This window comes from Onychostoma macrolepis, chromosome 04 (assembly GCF_012432095.1).
Source record: "Onychostoma macrolepis isolate SWU-2019 chromosome 04, ASM1243209v1, whole genome shotgun sequence".
Classification (NCBI taxonomy): domain Eukaryota; kingdom Metazoa; phylum Chordata; class Actinopteri; order Cypriniformes; family Cyprinidae; genus Onychostoma; species Onychostoma macrolepis.
The window spans coordinates 1,684,591-1,705,124 of NC_081158.1; the positions used below are offsets into that span (position 1 = coordinate 1,684,591).

Below are 20,534 nucleotides of genomic sequence, written 5' to 3' on the forward strand. Positions count from 1 at the left end.
CAGGCCTCTGACAAGCACCAAAAATAGAAAGGCATGATTAGAGTTCGCAAAAAAGCACAAAGGTGAGCCAGTAGAGTTTTGGAACTGCATATATGGACCAATGAGACAAAGATGAACCTTTATGGGAAAGCAAAAGTGTGGAGAAAAAAGGGAACTGCAAATGATCCTAAGCATACAGCCTCATTTGTAAAGCATGGTGGAAGTGATGTCATGGCATGGTCATGCATGGTTGTCTCTGGAACAGGCCCTCTCAGTTTTAATGATGACTTAATGTAGCAGAATGAATTTGGAAGGGTAAAAACCCATCTTGGCTACCAATATTCAAGAAAATGCCACCAGACTCATCAGAAAGTGCTTCATATTGGATAAGGACAATGACCCAAAAACACCCTGCCAGTTCAGCCAAGGAGTTTATCAGGGCAAAGGAATGGAAAGTCTCAGATTGCCCAAATCAATCTCCAGATTTAAATCCGATTGAACATGAATTTCACCAACTGAAGAGGAGACTAAAGGCAGAAACTCCCCAAAACAAGAAACAGTTGGAATTGGCTGCATTAAAGGCTTTGAAAAGCATTTCAAGGGATTAAGACCAAGAGTCTGGTGATGTCTATGGGTTGCAGACTTACTGCTCTGATTACACGAACGGGATCTGCAAATAAATAATAGCTTTTAATCTTTTACATCTGCCTTAAGTTCAACTGTCCCAATCCTTATGCTCACATCAAATAGTGGGATGAACTTTAAAAGTGTTGTCCTTTTTATTTGGTAAAGCATGTATGTGTTGAAATGGCTAATAATAAAATGTGACATTTCGTAGTTTTCACTTATTCATCTTTTAATCATATTTGCAGATGTCTTGACTACACAGCAAACAAAGCAATTTTGTCATTACTGTCCCAATACTCATAGAGGGCACTGTACATAAATGTATGTGTATATGTGTGTGTTAATTTATCCTTTGAGAAGCTACATCAACCATTATTTCATTTGTCTCTGTCCCTTTCTATGGGGAAAAATGTTTCAGGGTTGATTGTGCACAGTCTCGCTGATCCTCTTGTTGCTCCTCTGGGATCTTCAGTGGTTTTGCCCTGTTATGTTGATGAACACTTACTAATGGAGGGTCTGGAGGTGGAATGGAGAAGAACAGACTCAGAGACTCTTGTTCATCTCTATAAAAATGGTGAGAGTCAAGGACAGGCCCAGCAGCAGGATTATCATGATAGGGCTCATTTCTTTACTGATGAGATTCAGCATGGAAACTTTTCCCTACATCTGGCCAATTTGAGAGCTGAAGATGAGGGACGATATACATGTAAAGTTTACAGTCAGCTGGATTCTGGTGAGACCCTGGTTCAAATACAAGATGTTGGTGAGTAAAACCGTAATTAGTTCTGGTATGAGATTAACAATAAAAATATTTTAGGCTATTTTATTTTATTTTTCAGAGCGCTTGCTAGTATCAGGACCAGATGTGTCCATATCTGCGTTTGTGGGTGAGGACGTCACTCTGAACTGCTCTGTAGACTCTCACATCACACCTGAACACATTGAAGAGGTTTCATGGAAGAAAACAGATGAAGATATTCTGGTTCTGCTCTACCAAAACAATGAGACTTTATCAGATTCATCAGATGAGCAATACAGAGACAGAGTTGAGTTCTTCACTGATGAAATCCCCAAAGGAAACTTCTCTCTTAGACTGAAGAGTGTCAGATCTGAGGATAAAGGAGTTTACATGTGTCAAGTGTTTGCTGGAAGAGTTTCAGCCAATGCAACTGCAGTACTGGAGCAACTGGGTGAGGAACAGATACAAACAAACATAAAAAGCAGGCTATGAATTAAATAAATATTTAAAGTGTTTTAATGTCTGTGATTTGGGTCTAAATATGTAACTTCTGCATTTTCTTCAAGGTTTCTCTGTTTTACACATAATGGTGTTGATTCTCTGTATTTCTGCATCTGGATCTGTACTTCTGCTCTGCTGTCTGATGTACTGCAGATCACTAAATAATGGTATGTTCAAATGTTAAATGATCATCTTTACTGCAATAAATGTTTGTAGGATATATTTACACATTTTTAAACTTTGATGATGTAAACAAACCAGGAAATCATGAACAAAGATCACATAAAGCTCAGCAGAATTACAACAGAAGGGCAGGATCAGCAACATCAGTCTAATGACTTGGTAAAGATGAAGTGCTGAATTTGCACAACAGGGACACCAGATCAGTACAGAAAGTCAAGTGTGAATCCATTACACAGAAAATCACTAAGTCTTCATTCTTTTTTATTTTATCTGTCCAAATAATCTGGAATCCCTTCGGGAACTTGTGCTGCATTGGGAATGCCTCTGCGTGACCGTGTCCTGAATCACGTGTGAAATCAATCCAACAGAGTGGCGAGACATCACTGGTGGGGTGGCGTAGCGACCAGGCACCCGGTGTAAACAGCATTAGCTACGGCACTTTAGCTAGAATGTGTGTCTTTGAAGTGTGTGTGTGTGTGTCATGCCAGTGCACAAATTATTCAGTAAGAATGCAGAGAAGTGAAGAGAATGATTTTAGGCTGTGTGTTCGTGGGGTTACACACGGGTTTGGGATCGGAACATACATGTGCAGCTCTCAAGGGAGCTGAATGTCCCGATTGCGATAGCATGCAGCTACACGGGCTCTGTTCCCGCCTGGTGCTCTTTGATGAGAGTGCCATGGCAGCGCGGAGACTTAGGTAGTGGGGATCGCAGATGGATCTAGAAGAGGGATTGGAAATGGGCGTGGCGTTTTCTTCGCCCTCACCCACTAGATACAGCGCTGTTCGGAAGCCTACTCTGCAGTTTCTTCACCCCAAAGTGAGGGCATGAGGTTTCACCTGTCTTCCTCTGAGGAGGTTGATGTGGTTGGCCTCGACCAGGATGAGACTGGTGACTCTTCACCCCAGTCCATCCAGTATGAGGAGCTGTTGGAGGTGATGACAAGGGCTGTAGCAAAATAAAAAGAAAGACTGTCCAAGAAGTAAACTGGATGAGCGCTTCCTGTGCTCCAAGTCACCTCCTCCGCGCTGGAGCCTTCCATTCTTCCCTGATTTCCTTGCCGAGGTTGGGAGATCATGGGAAAGGCTCTCTTATTCAGCCCCAATGTCACTAATTATTCCAGAATTCTGGGGCTGATGCAGCATGGCTTTCAGCCGAAGCCAGCTAGGGAGAAGGCGGATCTGCGGACTGTCATTCTCTCTAGGAAGGCTTTGGCAAAAAAGCCCTGATGCAGAGAGTGCTTTTGACGGCAGACCTCTCTAGGGAAGAGCGGTGTACACCTCATCATATGGTTCCCGTCTCTCCTCAGCGCCCTTCTGGCAACACCAGAGGCCAGTCTGAAGAGGCTCGTTCCATTAATAGACTTTTTGGCAGCTTAGATAACTTCACTTGTTCCATACTTCCATGTCTCCATCCTTCCCAAACACAGGAAGTTACTGAGGTTTGCTTTCGGGGGCGAATCATACCAATAACGGGTTCTTCTATTCAGTCGAGGCCATGAGCAGTGTTAAGCTAGGCCAGTCACTCACTGCAAAGCAGTTTCAGAGACTGTTGTGTCTGATGGCAATCCTCACAGGTTGGGGAGGCAATCTTGAGTGGTCACTCAGCCCATGGTCTGTAGGAAGTACATCATCTCTCCTGGCACACTTACTCCCAGACCTCAGAGGTCATGATGTGCTTGTCAGCACAGACAACACTTCGGTGGTATATATACTGATAGGGTGGTCTACGGTTGTGTCCACTTTGCAGACTGGCACACCAGATCCTGCTGTTGTCCAAGGGAAGGCTGCTTTGGAGGAGATTTGGAGCATTTTTGGCCAGACTCAATTCGACCTGTTTGCATCACTGGGGACCACTGTCTTCTGTGGTTCTTCCTCACACATCCAGCTCCTTTTGGACTGGATGACATGGTACAGACGTGCCTTTCCCCTGATCGCTCTGCTAGCCCCGTTCTGGCCAGCCCAAGTTTGGGTCTCAGACCTCATGTCCCTTCTTGACGAGTTTCCATTGGAGATTCCGATCAGGAGGGACCTTCTGACTCAGGTGAGCGGCACGATTGTTCATCCTCACCTGGAGTTATGGAAACTGGGTGTGGCCACTGAGGGGGCACAACTCTTAACGTCTGGTCTCTCAACTGAGGTTGAGACCATTCTTCACTCCAGAGCTCCCTCCCAGTGGTGGAAAGACTAATAAAAAATTGTACCCAAGTAAAAGTATTGCTACTTGGAATGACTTGAGTACAAGTAAAAGTACTGAAAAATAATGTGACTCAAGTAAGAGTAAATATGTAGTTTGCTGAAAAACTACTCAAATTACTGCATTACAAAGTACTTTAGTGTTATTTTTTATTTTTTTACCCAAATTGAGGCGATGTGAGCATTACAAAGTTTTAACATTACACTTGAAACATATTAATGACTAAAGTTTAATAACCCTGTATTCAGGACAAACTGGGCTAAAGAAATATGTGAGCAGCATGTATGGACATGACTGTGTTTTTGACAAAACAACATTTATGTGTGCTTAGTGAAAAACTAAAATTTTAAAGTCACTGAAATAAGGCCATAAGACATACAGAACATTTGTTCACAAGAGTTTTGAGAACTGGATCTTGTATTCTAGAGTTTTTGCTTCAGAATTATGTGAATATCATCTTACTCATTCACAGAAAACTATATATTGATTTAAAATTTCTTTAAATTGATTTAAACTTTTAAATGTAAGACAATTTTTGTGTAGAAAAGGTGTATGTGAGGAGGCGTGAATGATCATGCATAATGCTGTGATTCACACCTGAGAAGACAAAGACCCGCATAATGAGCCTTTCAGTCAGGTGTGTGACTGAGTGGGAATTGCTACAAGAAAGAATGTGTATATATATTTTGTTTGTAGTTTATTTAGAATATATGCACAGTAACTATCACATAAAATAACTTGAGATTCACTTGTGAGTGCAGTTAAACAGTTTATTAGGAACAAACAGAGTGGGATTTTACAAACTTTACACCCTTTTTTATCTTGCACTCTTCCTGTTCACACTTTTTCTTGCACAGTTTTGCCCTGATTGTGTATTCTGTACCACCACGTTTCATTATTGTGATGTTCACTGATAATAGTACTAATTTATCGAAAATAAGAACACAATTACCACATAGCACACACATTTTACCATACAGTAAATAAATCAAATTAAAGCAACATCTGTAAAATAGTGAATGCACACTTACTCTATAAGATTCTGAATGGAGTTGAAAACTAAACGAGACCTGCGTCTCCTTCCTGTGTGAGATGCAGGTGAAGGTGAGAGTATGTATTCACAGTCCTAAAAGAATGTGTAACGGGGTGAAGAATCACACGAAGGGGAAGTCAATAATTGCTCCGGAGGGTGAGTTTATTGAAGGTTTTTAGGAGGCAGACTTGTTTCTGTGACGTGGGTTGGTGCTCCGTGCTTCTCGTGAGATCGGTGCTTGTGCTTTCCAGTGGCTGTCCTCCGTGCCGTGCTCGTGTGCTGGGGGCTGGCTGGTCAAACGCTGCTTTCTGGAATACGTACAGATCAAGGGTTAGCAAGGAGTCTTTTGGAGACATGTTTCACCCGCGTGTGTGTTGTGGCCGCTTATCAAGCCCTGCCGTGACGAGCCTCAGGTGCGCCCGGCCAGCCCGTGACGAGGACGTTCAGGTTATCCTCGTTGGTTTCCAGGGCGACGAAGGACACCCTCGCGTTGGTGTCCTTCGCACGGGCCATCCACTGTAGAGGAGCATGGTTAGTGATGAGGGTGAACTTACGGCCGAGGAGGTAGTACTTGAGCTCCAGGACTGCCCACTTGACGGCAAACGCCTCCTTCTCGACTGTAGCGTAGCGTTGTTCCGCAGGGGACAGCTTTCGACTGATGTAGACCACCGGGTGTTCCTCACCGTCCTGTATCTGTGAGAGAATGGCTCCTAACCCGGTATCGGACGCATCGGTTTGCTCCAGGAAGGGAGAGTTAAAGTCTGGGGCTCGCAGAATGGGCTCTGGGGTGAGCGCCATCTTCACCCGTTGGGAGGCCTGCTCCTCTTCGGGACCCCAGGGTACCTTCTCCGGCTGTCCCTTCCTGGTCAGATCTGTCAGGGGAGAGGCTAAAGAGGAGAAGTTGGGAATGAAACAACGGTAATATCCCGCCAACCCCAAAAAGGCTCGTACCTGGGTCTTTGTGGAGGGCCGCGGGGCAGAGAGAATCGCGGTCACTTTCTTCACTTTTTTCTCAAGGTACCTGGAAGCCCAGGTACCTCGCCTAAAAGAGGGCCAGGTGACACTTGCGGGGGTTGGCGGTCAGTCCAGCCCTCCGTAGTTCCAATAGCACCCTCCGCAGCTGGGCCAGATGTTCTTCCCAGGTCTCCGAGTGGACGACGACGTCGTCATTGAGGTATGCGGCTGCATAGGATTGGTGGGGCCGCAACAGGATGTCCATCATCCTCTGGAAGGTTGCTGGTGCCCCATGCAGGCCCGAAGGGGAGAACCCGGTAATGCCAGTGGCCGCTGGGGGTTGAGAAGGCAGTCTTCGGCTTCGGTACCTGCCAGTAGCTTTTCGTGAGGTCCAAGGTGGAGATGTACCGGGCTCTCCCGAGGCAATCTAGCAACTCATCCACCCGCGGCATGGGATATCCATCAAACTCGGAGACTTCATTGAGCCGACAAAAGTTGTTACAGAAGCGGAGGGTGCCGTCTGGTTTTGGGACGATGGGGCTGGACCACAGGCTCCGGGATGGTTCTATCACTCCCAACCTCAGCATCTCTTGTACCTCTTCCTCGATGGCGTGTCGCCGAGCCTCAGGGACACGATAGGGGCGCTGCCTGACAACAGTTCCTGGCGGGGTGCGGACGTCGTGTTGTAGGACTTGAGTCTGCCCAGGGATTGGGGAGAAGACGTCGGAGAATTGACCGACCAGATGGTGCAGGTCCTTTTTCTGGGCATCCGAAAGCAGGGAGTTCATGTCCACCACCCCGGGGTCGGATATGGCCAGGGCGGCCAGTTGGGTCCTGGTCCCCATCCAACACTTCAGCAGGTTAATATGGTATAGCTGGTCTTCCTTCCTTCGGCCCAGCTGCCTTACTCGGTAGGTAACCGGTCCCACTTTCTCCGTCACCGTATACGGCCCTTTCCACGTAGCGAGAAACTTGCAGACCGTCGTGGGGACCAGGACCATCACGTGGTGTCCTGGCTGGAACTCCCGTAGCTGGGCCGCCTGGTCGTAATGTCGCTGTTGGGCCTGCTGGGCCTTCATGAGGTGTTCCCGGACTAACGGCATCACTCTGTCGATCCGTTCCCTCATCTCCCGCACATGTTCGATAGTGGACCGATGGGCTGCCGGCTGTTGCTCCTAGGCCTCCTTGGCGACGTCGAGTAGGCCACGAGGCTGTCTCCCGAACAACAGTTCAAATGGTGTGAAGCTCGTCGAGGCCTGGGGAACTTCCTTGATGCCGAAGAGGACATATGGCAACATTTTATCCCAGTTGCATCTGTTGTCCACGGTCACTCGACAGAGCATCTGTTTTAGGGTCTGATTAAATCGTTCGATGAGCCCATCGGTCTGTGGGTGTTAGATGGTGGTCTTGATTTGTCGTACCTGGAGGAGGAGACAGAGGTCGGCCATAAGCCGGGATATGAACGGAGTGCCCTGATCGGTCAATATCTCTGACGGTATGCCTACTCGGCTACAGAGCAGGAAGAGCTCTTGGGTGATGGCCTTGGAGGTGGCTTTGCGGAGTGGAATCGTTTCCGGGTAGCGGGTGGCATAATCCACAATGAAGAGGATGTGCTCATGGCCCCGGGCGGACTTCGGCAGCGGCCCTACTAGGTCCATCCCTATCCACTCAAAGGGTACCTCTATTATGGGCAGCGAAATTAGAGGGCTGGGGGGAGGAGTCCGAGGCGAAGTTCGTTGGCACATGGGGCAGGCCTGGCAGAAGCGCTTCAGTTCTCCGTCCAGTCCAGGCCAGTGAAAGCGATCACAAATCCGTTGGATAGTGTTCTGCGCCCCCAGGTGGCCTGCCATCGGATGTGCATGTGCCAATTTCATTACGGTTTCCGTCTTCGAGTGGGGCACGACTAGCAGTTTTTTCTCCTCCCCCCTCCACTGCACTACACAGTAGAGTAGACCATTCTGGACCACAAAGTGAGGAACGGGGTGTGGAGGGGGATGCACTTCCTCTCCCTCGATCGTACTCACCTGGGTCCAACAATGTTTTAAATGATCGTCCCCGTGTTGTTCCTTGGCGAACGCGCCTCCCCCTTTCACTTGTTGGAACACATCAAAGAATAGGTTAGTGGTTTGGGAGGGGGACTCACCGTCTCTGGTGCTGTCGGAGGCCAGCAGGACGGGGCACCGCCGGGGATGTAGGGGAGGTCTCCTCTTTCGGCGGTTCTCGGCCGAGCTGGCAGGCTGCATGGCAACGGTGAGCAGGTGGTCAAACCCCGGCCAGTCTCTCCCAATCAGGACTGGGACGGGCAGATCCTTGACTATCCCCACCTCAACGGGCCAACTGCCCGAGGCGGCCGTGGCCGTGATCGTGACACGACGAGCGGGGACCTGTCTCGTGTCTCCGTGCACACAGGTGATGGACAGGCAGGCCTTCGTCCCCGGGCGGGGGGGGAAGACTGTCGACTGCACGAGGCTGACCGCGCTGCCAGAATCCAAAACGGCTTGATATGGCCATCCATTCACTTCTACTTTTACACATGGGACCTCCGGCGGTGGGTCGCGGTGGACGATGCAGCCCACCAGCCATGCTCGAGTTGGGGAGCGGGGTGGTTTCGTGGGCATCGGTTCGTCCTGAGGGCCGGGAACTGCCAGTCTACTTACTGGCCTAGAGATACCCTCCGGCGTGCGTCGCTCCTGGCTCACCCTCCGGGGAAACCGGCGCTCGCTCCCCCACCTCTCGATGTTGGGTGGCCTCCGCCAACTCAATGGCCTCCACAAGATCGGCCACGGTGTGGGGGTTCCACATGCCGGCTGCCTGCCGGAGTGCATAGGGTAGGGCTCGTAGCAGACGATCGACAACGACTTTCTCCGCTACCTGGGTGGCGGTAGGGCTCCCAGCCAGCAGCCAATGATGGGCTAATCGGGTCAGGTCGGCGGCCTGTGCACGGGCTGGCAACTGGGCCTTAAATTCCCAGTCATGGAACTGTTGGGCTGCAGAGATGGGCGAAAGCCCCACCCAGGCCATGATCTCTTCCCTCAGCTCATCAAAGGATTCACTCAGTGTGGGTTGTCTGGAGAAATAGGCCCGTTGCGCCTCTCCCGTCAACAGTGGTGCCAGCACTTGGGCCCATTCCTTCCGCGGCCACCCCTCCTGGGACGCAATGGCCTCGAACATCATTAAGTAGCTCTCTACGTCGTCGTGGGCGGACATTTTCGGTAGGAGCTGGGTGGCCTGCACCCTTGGATCGGGTAGTGGGATACGTTGGGCAGCGGCAGTGCGGAGCGCGGCGACTTCTCGCTAGGATTCCCCCTGGCGAGCGGCCATTTGCTCCATGATTTGTTATTGACGGATGCTCACCTCGGTGAGGTGTTTTAGTAATTCCTCCATGTCTGGGGAGGAGCAGCCGCCTGTGGGAAATGCGAGCAGAGGTGAGGCGATAATAACAAAAAAAAGAACGGGTGCTTGTCGGTGATTCTTCACAATCCTGCCCGCATTCTCCACCAGTGTAACGGGTGAAGAATCCCATGACAAGGGAAAGTCAATAATTGCCCCAGTGGGTGAGTTTATTGAAGGTTTTTAGGAGGCAGACTTGTTTCTGTGACCTGGGTTGGTGCTCCGTGCTTCTCGTGAGATCGGTGCTTGTGCTTTCCAGTGGCTGTCCTCCGTGCTGTGCTCGTGTGCTGGGGCTGGCCGGTCAAGCGCTGCTTTCTGGAATACATACAGATCAAGGGTTAGCATGGAGTCTTTTGGAGACATGTCTCACCCGTGTGTGTGTTGCGGCCGCTTATCAAGCCCTGCCGTGACGAGCCCGGCCAGCCTGTGACGAGGACGTACAGGTGATCCTCGTTGGTTTCCAGGGCGACGCTGATGAGCGCTCGGGACACCCATCACAAATGTTATAAACAATCATTAGCATTTATTTTTTCCAGTACCACAGTATATGCATACTTGATGAGAAACCACAAATAATATTACCATATAAGCATAATAAAAGTACAATTACACTATACTGTGCACTCACTCAGTATAATTTTGCAGCAAACTCAAAACTGAAAGACAATCATGTGCCGTTCAAAATTTAAACGGTTGTTAGCAATTACCAGAAAATGCATAGCTGATAATAAATTTAATCACTGATAAGAATGGATGCGCATATATGTTTGTCGATGGGTCATTTATCAGTGATGTTTACAGCTTACTTGATACATTTACACCTCAGACGATTGTGAAGGTCAATAACCGAGTATAACACATTCAAAACATTTACAACAGAGCAGATATTCGTGAACAGAAGCTTAGTTATAGTCATAAACACAAGCATGCTTAGAAAGTAGGCCTATTACACAATACAAAAATATTTTATATCTGGGAAACTAAATTATTGTTATAAACATATATTCATGAACAGAGTATATCACAGTTAAGTTTTGTCTAAACATTTTTACTCAAACATTATTAACATTATAACTCATATTACTTTTATATCTTATTGCTGTGTATTTTATAGAACATCGTGAGACAATTAGAAGCAGTGAATGAATCTTCATAATGTTTCACTTGATTATTTAGTCAGGAATTATAGTTTGGAAAAAGTCTAACTAGTAAAATGTGTCCACGTTATGTCACATTAATACAATAACAACTAATGCAAGTAGGCTAATAAAAAAATAATTACTCGTGTAAATTATATCCTCCACTGGATCAAGCTGCAGCGTTCTTATTCTGAGGTAAATTGTCTTATTTCTCTTACCGCATCTTCTTCTGAGGTAAATTCTGTCTTATTCCTCTTAACGTGTCTTCTTCCAGAAACGAAGTAGTCGAGATGTCATGTAATGTCCAAGATCTCATGTCTGTTTCAAAAGTGAGACTCACAGAAGTTTTAACCCTTAAATGCATACCTCAGATCTTTAGCGACATGTGACATCATTCATTACCCTCTCCCTCCTTCGTTTTTTAAAGTTAGACATCAACTTTCTTGGTATTCCTCAGTCTATTCACTATAAACAATATAACAAGAAAACAAAATTAAATAAAACAATGTCTGTTTTCTGATTATTTTTTGTAAAAAGTGTATAGGGTCGCTAGAGACCTGAGGTATGTAATAGTATAAGTATATTTTTCTGTGAAACAATATCAAATATCTGATGACTCAATACATTCAATTCACCTTTATTGCTCTAGGTGGCACTGTTTGATGTTTCACTCATTATCACCGCAGGCATAAAACAAAAGAATATCATTAGCAAAAATTTTATGGCTTTACAGCAGAGCAATTACTGTATGCAATAAAATATAAATGTCACTATCATTTGATGGTGGATGTGGTGAATAAGCTGCCAGCAATCAAAATATTGATTTTGAAGTAATTGAAAACGATAATTTTGAGAATATGGTTGAGATCGCGAATATGCGCCAGATGTACTGTGGATGTGCACTCTGACGATGACAACAATGGTATAATCATCAGCTCAAATTTACATTTACATTTACATTTAGTCATGGCCACACGGAGCAGGACGTGGTGCCCCTTTTAAGGCTGGCAGGAAGGTTTTCAGGGTCAGACAAACAGCCATCATTTCGAGGCACTTGATGTGTAGGCGTTGCTCGTGAATTGACCAGGAAACTGTTCCTGTGCCTGGCCGTTCTGGTGCACAGTGCTCTTTAGCGTCAACCAGACGGCAACAGTTCAAAGAGTGAGTGTGCTGGATGTGAGGGGTCCAGAGTGATTTTGCCAGACCTTTTGCTCACTCTAGCTAAGTACAGTTCTTGGAGAGTGGGGAGGGTTGTACCAATGATTCGCTCAGCAGTCCGGACTACCCTCTGTAGTCTTCTGAGGACAGATTTAGTAGACTGCACCAGACAGCCAGCTCTTTAACCTCTTGTCTGTAGGCAGACTTGTCACCGTCCTGAATGAGGCCGAAGACTGTGGTGTCATCTGCAAACTTCAGGAGCTTGACAGAGGGGTCTTTAGATGAAGTGTAGGGCTCCACCCCAGTAGTTTGAAAAGTGCCTGTAAAATGCCAGCTCAACCCTGTTTTTTTTATACTTTGTACTTTTGTTGAAAAATAAATGTTGTGAAGTTGAATACTTTATTTTTATTCAACTCAAATAAAAGTAAAAGTACCACAATTTAATTATTCTCAAAGTAGAAAAATGAAAAATGTACTCATGTACTGTAACAAAAGTATTTGTAATTCAGGGCTCGCAAAATTTCAAAATCTCTGGTAGCCCTTCGGGCAGGTACTCTTCAGATTTTGGTAGCCCGAAAATTTAACTAGCCCAAATTAAAAAATTACTATTTTATTTTATTATTATTATTATTTTTTTAAAATATAGAAAATCAGATAGGAGTTTAAATGTCAATAAAAAATATTTTCAATACACAAATATCAACAAATATGAAGGAAGGAATTTTATTTCACTATTTACAGGGTATCTGGAGAATTTAAAAAAAAAATATTTAAGGCAATTTATGACCCATTTTAAGAGCTGCACAAGTAAAATGAACACAGAATGAGCGGGGTTGGACAATGTCTATGGTAACATACAGTATTGAGCCATAAAATTACATGATTTAAAGTTCAGATACAGGTTTTCACAAAAACAAAAATCTTATACAACAGAGTTTCAGGCTATAGACCGTTTTTATGAAAAGGGATAAATCAAGCATATAAATTATTATGTTAATTTAAAACGTATAAATATTACTGTCTTAATTGTTTAGATTTTTAGAAGGCACATCAACTTCTTTCTCATTTACAACGCTATGTGTTTGCTGCGTAAAAACATGAGTTGATATTTGCATTGATCTGACCATAAACAGCAAGAAAGGCTTATTGGAAATGCAGATTAATTCTCTGCCACGAGGTGGCGCTTTAGGAGCGCTGAAATATTGCGGTTTCCCCGGAAACGCTGTACACAAAGCAGCTCCGCGCTCATAAACGCTGCTTTATCAGGAAGTATAGGTAAAATGAAATTAAAATGCCAATGACACGTTTCTGAGGACAGTCGGTTACCTTCAGATACATTCACATAAAGACATCCGCGCCGCGTTTTGATTTGAAACGTGCAGCGCTCATATTTATTCAATGACATCATTGCCTTTTGAAGTTTAATCCTGCCTTATCGCGACTCTTGTCTTTCCGTCCCCAACTGTAAGACCTCTTGAAATTAAAATTAAGACATTTCTTATACCATTTAACGTATTTAAAACTTTTTATGGCCTTAATTTTGATACAACTCACTTTAAGAGTTTTTAAGGACCCGCGGGAGATCTGTATTTAAGGAGCCCGTCGGGCAGGCAGTGATACATTTTGGTAGCCCGACTGGAAAACACAATAGCCCCGGGACGTCGGGCTAGCGATTTTGCGAGCCCTGTAATTAGTTACTTTCCACCTGTGTTCCCTCCATGAGGAAACTGTACTCTCTGAAGTGAAAGCTTTTCACTTCATGGTGTGGAGATCGCCAGCTGAACCCAGTCAACTGCCCGGTTAGTTCAATGCTGGAGTTCCTGCAGGAGCGATTCTCTGCAGGGTTGACTCACTCCACCTTGAGGGTTTATGTGGTGGCTATATCTGCTTACCACACCCTTTTGGGTGGTCAGTCATTAGGGAGAGACCCGCTAGTGACAAGTTGCCTCTGTGGTACATTAGGAGGAAGGAGGTACTGAGATGTTGGGACCACTCCAGGCTCTAGAGTGCTTCTGTCTTGGGATGTGCGCATGGACTTCACACTAGACAGGCATTTGTCAGTATGGCAGAGTTGGTATACTCGTTCCCAAAGCATTTCGGAACGTCTCTACATTATGTATGTAATCATGGTTCTGTAACATCTCTAGATTATGTATGTAACCAACAAGATTCTGCATCACCCTGCCATACTTCCTGCATCCCTGTGAGTGCTTGCTTTGACCTATCAGAATGTAACACTGTTTACACCGGGTACCCTTTTAAGCTTCCTGGTCGCTACATCACTCTGCCCGTGACATCTGGCTACTCTATTGGACTGATTTCACACGTGCCATGCAGAGGCATTCCCAAAATGTTTCCAACGCAACGTCTCATTCTCTTCGGAGAACCATGGTTACATACGCAACCTAGAGATGTTATTTATTGAATCTTTTATATATCCACATCCATCAAAACAATTAACAAAGTATCTGCTATGTCTAATCAATTAATTATATTTAAGTAAAGTGAAGTTCAAAAAAATTTCATTAAATGGATAGTTCACCCAGAAATGAAAATTCTGTCATTAATTACTCACCTTCATGTCATCCTAAACCCGTAAGACCAAAAATTAAAAGGGTCATATGATGCGATTTCAAGTTTTCCTTTCTCTTTGGAGTGTTACAAGCTGTCCGTGCATAGATAAGATCCCTAAAATTGCAAAGACTAAAGTCTCAAACCCAAAGAGTTATTCTTTATAAAAGTTAAGACTCGACCATGCCCTCCTAAAACACCTCATTCAAACACGCCCCCATATGTCTACGTCACTGTGTGGGAAGAGTTGCATAACACCGCCCAAATGTACACGCAAAGAAAGAAGGCGGAACTATTATTCTTGCTGTAGTATTGTTGCTGCTGCCGCCACCATGTTGTGGAGACACTGTGTTTCGTTGTGAAAGTGAAACTACTTTGTTTGGCCTTCCAAAAGAGGACACAACTAGACATCAGTGGTTAAGTTGTATTTACAACACTGTTCCAGAACAGTTCAACCCAAATATTCAGATGTGTGCAGCGCATTTTATGGAAGACTGATTCCTGAACCTGATAGAGTACGTTAGCCTACAATGCCAGCTGTGCACAAAGGCTGTTTCTATAAAGTGGGGCAATTCCAAGTTTGCAAGGACAGTCTGACGCTTCTGACTCGCAGCCTGTAAGTATGTTTTCTTATTTAAAGAATTTGCTACTATTCAAACACGAGTTTTGAGCAGTGTAGAGTATTGCTTGTCGTTTCTCCGGTCATGCAAACATGGTGTTATGTTTATGTGGCGCGATATGCAACACAATGCGTAAAAAGACAGTATAAGTTATTATAATCAGTAATTATGTCCCAACTGGATGCAACAAATGCCTCCTTTGTAATGGGTTTTATTGTTTTTGTGTCGTCGCGCCGGGACACGGCATCACATTATGGTTAGGGGTGTAACATTTCCGTCACACGCTTGAGGTATTCGGCCAATCACAACGCACTGGATAGCTGGCCAATCAGCATACACCTCTCTTTTCAGAACGATGAGCTTTGTAAAAATCAACACATTTCAGAAAGGCGGGGCATAGAGGAGCAACAATAATGTATAGTATGTGGAAAATAATGTGTTTTTTGAACCTTAAACAGCATAAACACATTGAATTACACCAAATAATGTTCTTTTTAGCAATGTCATATGACCCCTTTAAGATATTTTTGATTAATTCTGAGAGCTCTCTGACCCTCCCATAGACAGCAATGTAATTACTACGATCAAGGTCCAGAAACGTAGAAAGGAGATCGGTAAATTCATCCATGTGACATCAGGGGTTCAACCGTAATTTTACGAAGCTACAAGATTACTTTTTGTACACAAAGACAACAGAAATAACGACTTTATTCAACAATTCACGTCACCCTAGCGCCATTTTGGAGAGTATCCATTGAACGTAAACAGGGTATGCTGTTCTGTCAGCTGCGCCACGCGGAGACTCAGAGGAGACAAATTGTTGAATAAAGTGGTTATTTCTGTTTTCTTTGCGTATAAAATTTATTCTCATAGCTTCGTAAAATTACGGTTGAACCCCTTATGTCACATGGATTATTTGCTCTCAGAATTCATCAAAAATATATTTGTCTTTCGAAGATGAACAGAGGTCTTATAGGTTTAGAACGACATGAGGTTGAGTAATTAATGACAGAATTTTCATTTTTGGGTGAACTATCCCTTTAATATTTTACTCACTAACAGATACCACTGCAACCAAATATGTCAGGACTCTTGGGTTTCTTCAAGCATTTCTTCCAAATATTATGATGTTTGTGGCTTTTTTCATCTGGGGTTTTATAGAAGGTGAGTGTTGAAATGAACTGATCGCACAACTACAAAACATTATTCTGACATCACACTGAATTTTGAATTTGACAATTCAAATGTAAGACAGTCCAGTCTGGTTACTTTAAACAGTATTTTAAATATATTAGCTAAAATGTTTTGTGAAAGATCTGAATATCTTGCAGGTTTTCTGTATGAGACGGTCTCTTGCTGTGCTCTTTATATACTGAGGCCTCTGATGTTGATTTATGTTGCACCATATTTAGAGAAGATGTCAGGTTTGGATTTTTTTTTTATATGTATTCCTGTTTGTTGTGAGATTTGAATACATTGCTGTTATGTCAAATTTCAGAATTAGAATATTTTTATTACTGATATACTCTAACATCTAACATGACATACAGTGTACTGCCATTCATAAGGTTAGGAGCCAATATGATTTTCTTAAAGAAATTGATACTTTTCATACTAAATTGATAAAAAGTGACAAATACACAATAAATTATAGTGTTATAAAAGATTTTTATTTCAGTTTCATATAAATGTTGTTCTATTGAACTGTATATTAGTCACAAAATTCAGAAAAAACGTATCAGAATTTCTAACAAAAATATGAAACGGCATAACTGTTTTTATTATTGATAATGTTTCTTGAGTGGCAAATCAGCATATTATAATGATTTCTGAAGGATCATGTGCCACTGAAGGCTGCAGTAATGATGCTGAAAATTCAGCTTTGATCACAGGATTAAATTACATTTTAAAATGGAGTCAAATAGAATAGATTGTAAAATTCACTCACTCACTACACATCACTTGAATACAGTTGTTTTAAATTGTAATATTCTACAGTATTACTGTTTTTACTGTATTTTTGATTAAATAAATGCACCCTTGCATTAGACACTTCTTTTAAAAGCAACAACAAAAAATTAAATGGTATTAAATGGTAATAAACTGATCCTTGTTTCTGTTTACAGGTGAAGCTCTTTTCACTGAAATCATCGTTTTTATAGTAGTTTATTGTTCAGGTTGGTAAATACAAATAATTTACAACATATCTGATCATATTTGGGGCCAGATTTACTAAAAGCAAATTAGCATAAGCAATCTCAGTGTAGATGGAAGTGGAAAGTTCTGATACTACGAACAGTGCGCAAATTAAAGAACATAGGCACAGCCAGATAATTTCCATTAATGAGCAACTCAATCTACCAGGAGCAGCACATACCAGTTGCAACAGTTCAGTTGCAAACAAGCAAAGCCAATAATAATTTGGTGTGTATGACCTACTAACACAGGAGCACAATTTTTGGGCATTAAATAATGGCACAAATGCCAGTAAACTGACTACTGCAAACCTTCCCTGCTAAAAAAAACAAACAATAGAAGCCCAATAGAAACCATCACAGAAATTCCAATGGTTTCCACTAAAATACCATTATGAACCATTAGCTTTTTCAAGTAAAACCATTACAAAATTCCTATTTGTACTGTGTTTTGGGCATTTTCCCAATAGGATTTAACATCTCACCAATAGAATCCATCACATACCAATAGACACCATTATAGTTTCCAATAAAACCAATACAATTCCCATTATAACCATTAAATCCATTACATTTTCTATTGTGTTTTGGGCAGGGTTCTATTGTTTTTTTCAGCAGGGTTAGTAAACCATGTTACATGATTCATTTAAATACTCTCCTCCCATGAATTTTGCATGCAGTAATGTCAGCAACAAAAATAACTGTGTCCAGGGATTTTTTTACTGCTTTTTTTTCACTGTGTAGCTAGTAAATCCTGACAGTGGTTTTTAACACCAAAAGAGGGTTTGCAGTGACACAAGCTGTTAGTAAATCTGGCCCTTAATTTCCTAATAACTTAACAAAATTTCTCCGAATGTGTTTTTCATTTAGACATGCTAATTTATATTTCTCCCTCTATTTGGTTTCAGTTCTTTTGAGTCGTGCTTGGGAAGCACTTGTACATTATGACGAGTTTGACAAGGTCGTGGTATTGCTCGTGTATGGAGTCGTGATTCTGTTTGTTGTCATCGGCATCATTTACCGTAAGCTTTTGTGTGTTTTCATTCATACAATGTTCTCTGAGTTCGTGTTTTATTAACTTATCTACAATTGTTTTACACATGACAAACATTTCCTTCAAAATTTTGCATCTGTTATTTCCAAATACTTGATGAACTCGTGGGACATTATTGATAATGAACATTAATGCTGCAATGGGTAGTCTGGGTTTGTTTTCTGTTTGGGTGGGTTTTGTATCATGTTTCTGTTCCATGTCCTAGTTTTCAATTAGTGTCCTTGGTAATTCATTGATTATTTGTTTACACCGGTTGCTCATTTCTTTAGTTTCTCTGTGAATTTAAGCCTTATGTTCCTTATGAACATCTTATGAACCTCTATTCATCGTGTGATCTCATCAGTGTATGTTTGGTTATTCTGTTTGTGGTTTATTTGGCTACATACACACTGCAGGAAAATGTGACCCAAATTGGACTTTTTTGCTCGTATAATTTTTTTCTTTCATGACAGTGTGAACAGCACAAACCATGTGGAATCTGATCTTTTCGATTCTGATTTAAACCACTTTCATTTGTGGTCCAAAATCAGGTGTTTTGCAATGCAAAGTCTGCTTATTTAAGTAGCCTCCGTGTTTACTTCTGTATGACTGTGTTTCATGCCATCTTGTTATCATAAATATGCGTATACGTGTCAGTTCAGGACTGTTATTTATTCACATTGGAATGTGATATTAGCCACATTTAACCCTCTGGTGTCTGAGGGGTTTTGGGGCCCTGGAGAAATTTTGACATGCAGTGATATTTGTGTTTGTTTTTTCAGTTTCCTATGAACATGAACCCTCTGAAATCTGAGGGTGTTTTGGAGCCCTGGAGAAGTTTTGACATGCCCTGACATTTGTGTTTTTTCAGTATCTTAAAAGCATAATAAAGAGGACCTATTATGCCCCTTTTACAAGATGTAAAATAAGTCTCTGATCTCCCCAGAGCGTATATATGAAGTTTTAGCTCAAAATATGCCACAGAATTTTTTTTATAGCTTGTTAAAATTGCCACTTTTAGGATATGATGCCTAAACGCGCTGATTTTGAGTATGTTGCTTTAAATGCAAATGAGCTGTTGCTCCCGGAGAAGAGGGCGGAGCTTCAAGAGCTCAAGCTCTGGAATTAGCAGTGCTAGCCTTTGCAAATAAACATTCCACTATTAGTATAAGCCTGTTATCTTTACATAAAACATTATCTGTTTCAAAGTTAGTCGTCTGATTATGCTGTGCATAATAAATTCGCGTTTATGAATTACACAGACTGGGAGCACAGCGGACTAAAAATAACAACATAGCTGGTCTCATGCTATCACAAACATTATAAGTCCCACTTCTGATAATGAGCTCGACAACTTCAAGCGATCGACTCACATTGCTTTCATATGCAACTTTTAACTACCACATTCCTATTCACGATCATTCTGGTAGCACTTGAAGGCAGCATCAGTGAAAACAGACAGAGACAAAGGTAGCTTTAGCAATTAGCCTTACAGAGTGGCAAGAAGCTCTTTCAGAAAGGCAATTTGGAAAACAAATGTGTGATACTTACTTTGTCTGGAGCTGATGTTTGCGCTCAAAGCGTTGGTATTGATTCCTAAACATTTAGGGGATGTTACAAATTTTTTCCAGGATATTTCCTTCGAAAATGAAATTTAACCACAGTGTCCTCGGCTCAGATGGGGGAGAGAGATTATGGCAACTCCTATGTTCATTCGTTCATCCCAAAACACAACACTTGTAAAGCCTCTTTGGCACTGACATTGTATATATCTCCAATAATGGCAGACTGCAGCTTCTCACTCAGTGCTGTGTTTACGCTAATAGGGCAGAGAGTGTCACAAATGGGCGGGATTTTTTCCCTCAGTGACGTGAACAGAGGGAGAATCTCAAACAGCTCTTTTGGAGAGACTCTTCATAATTTATTGGTTTTATAAAAAAAATTGTTTTTAACATCATAGGCTGGTTGTTTTCACACACTGCAGCCACACAACTGTGTTAAAACACCTTATAAAAGTGATTTTTGCATTATAGGTCCGCTTTAATGGCTAAAGTCTAATAACACTGTATTCAGCACAAACTGGGCTACAATAATATGTGAGCAGCATGAATGTACATGTTTGTGTTTTCGAGAAAACAACATTTATTGCTTAGTGAAAAACTAAAATTTTGAAGTCACTGAAATAAGGCCATAAAACACATACAGAACATTTGTTC

At 42.9% G+C, this 20,534-nt stretch overlaps 1 protein-coding gene across 1 annotated transcript; it reads left to right on the forward strand.

Annotated features, from left to right (window-relative positions):
• Positions 1-1,005: 1,005 nt before the first annotated feature.
• Positions 1,006-19,132, forward strand: LOC131539186 (butyrophilin-like protein 2). The gene is made up of 5 exons (XM_058773559.1): positions 1,006-1,369; positions 1,446-1,796; positions 1,912-2,013; positions 16,153-16,254; positions 19,101-19,132. The coding sequence occupies exons 1-5, from the start codon at positions 1,006-1,008 to the stop codon at positions 19,130-19,132; spliced, it is 951 nt and encodes a 316-aa protein (XP_058629542.1).
• The last annotated feature ends 1,402 nt before the right edge of the window (positions 19,133-20,534 follow it).

What these genes read in the sequence shown, in the direction of transcription:
- LOC131539186 (XM_058773559.1), top strand. Translation starts at nt 1,006, where the DNA reads ATGGGGAAAAATGTTTCAGGGTTGATTGTGCACAGTCTCGCTGATCCT. An exon ending in TGCAGTACTGGAGCAACTGG is followed by an intron (nt 1,797 to 1,911) that starts GTGAGGAACAGA and finishes ATTTTCTTCAAG; the next exon opens with GTTTCTCTGTTTTACACATA. An exon ending in CTGCAGATCACTAAATAATG is followed by an intron (nt 2,014 to 16,152) that starts GTATGTTCAAAT and finishes ACTCACTAACAG; the next exon opens with ATACCACTGCAACCAAATAT.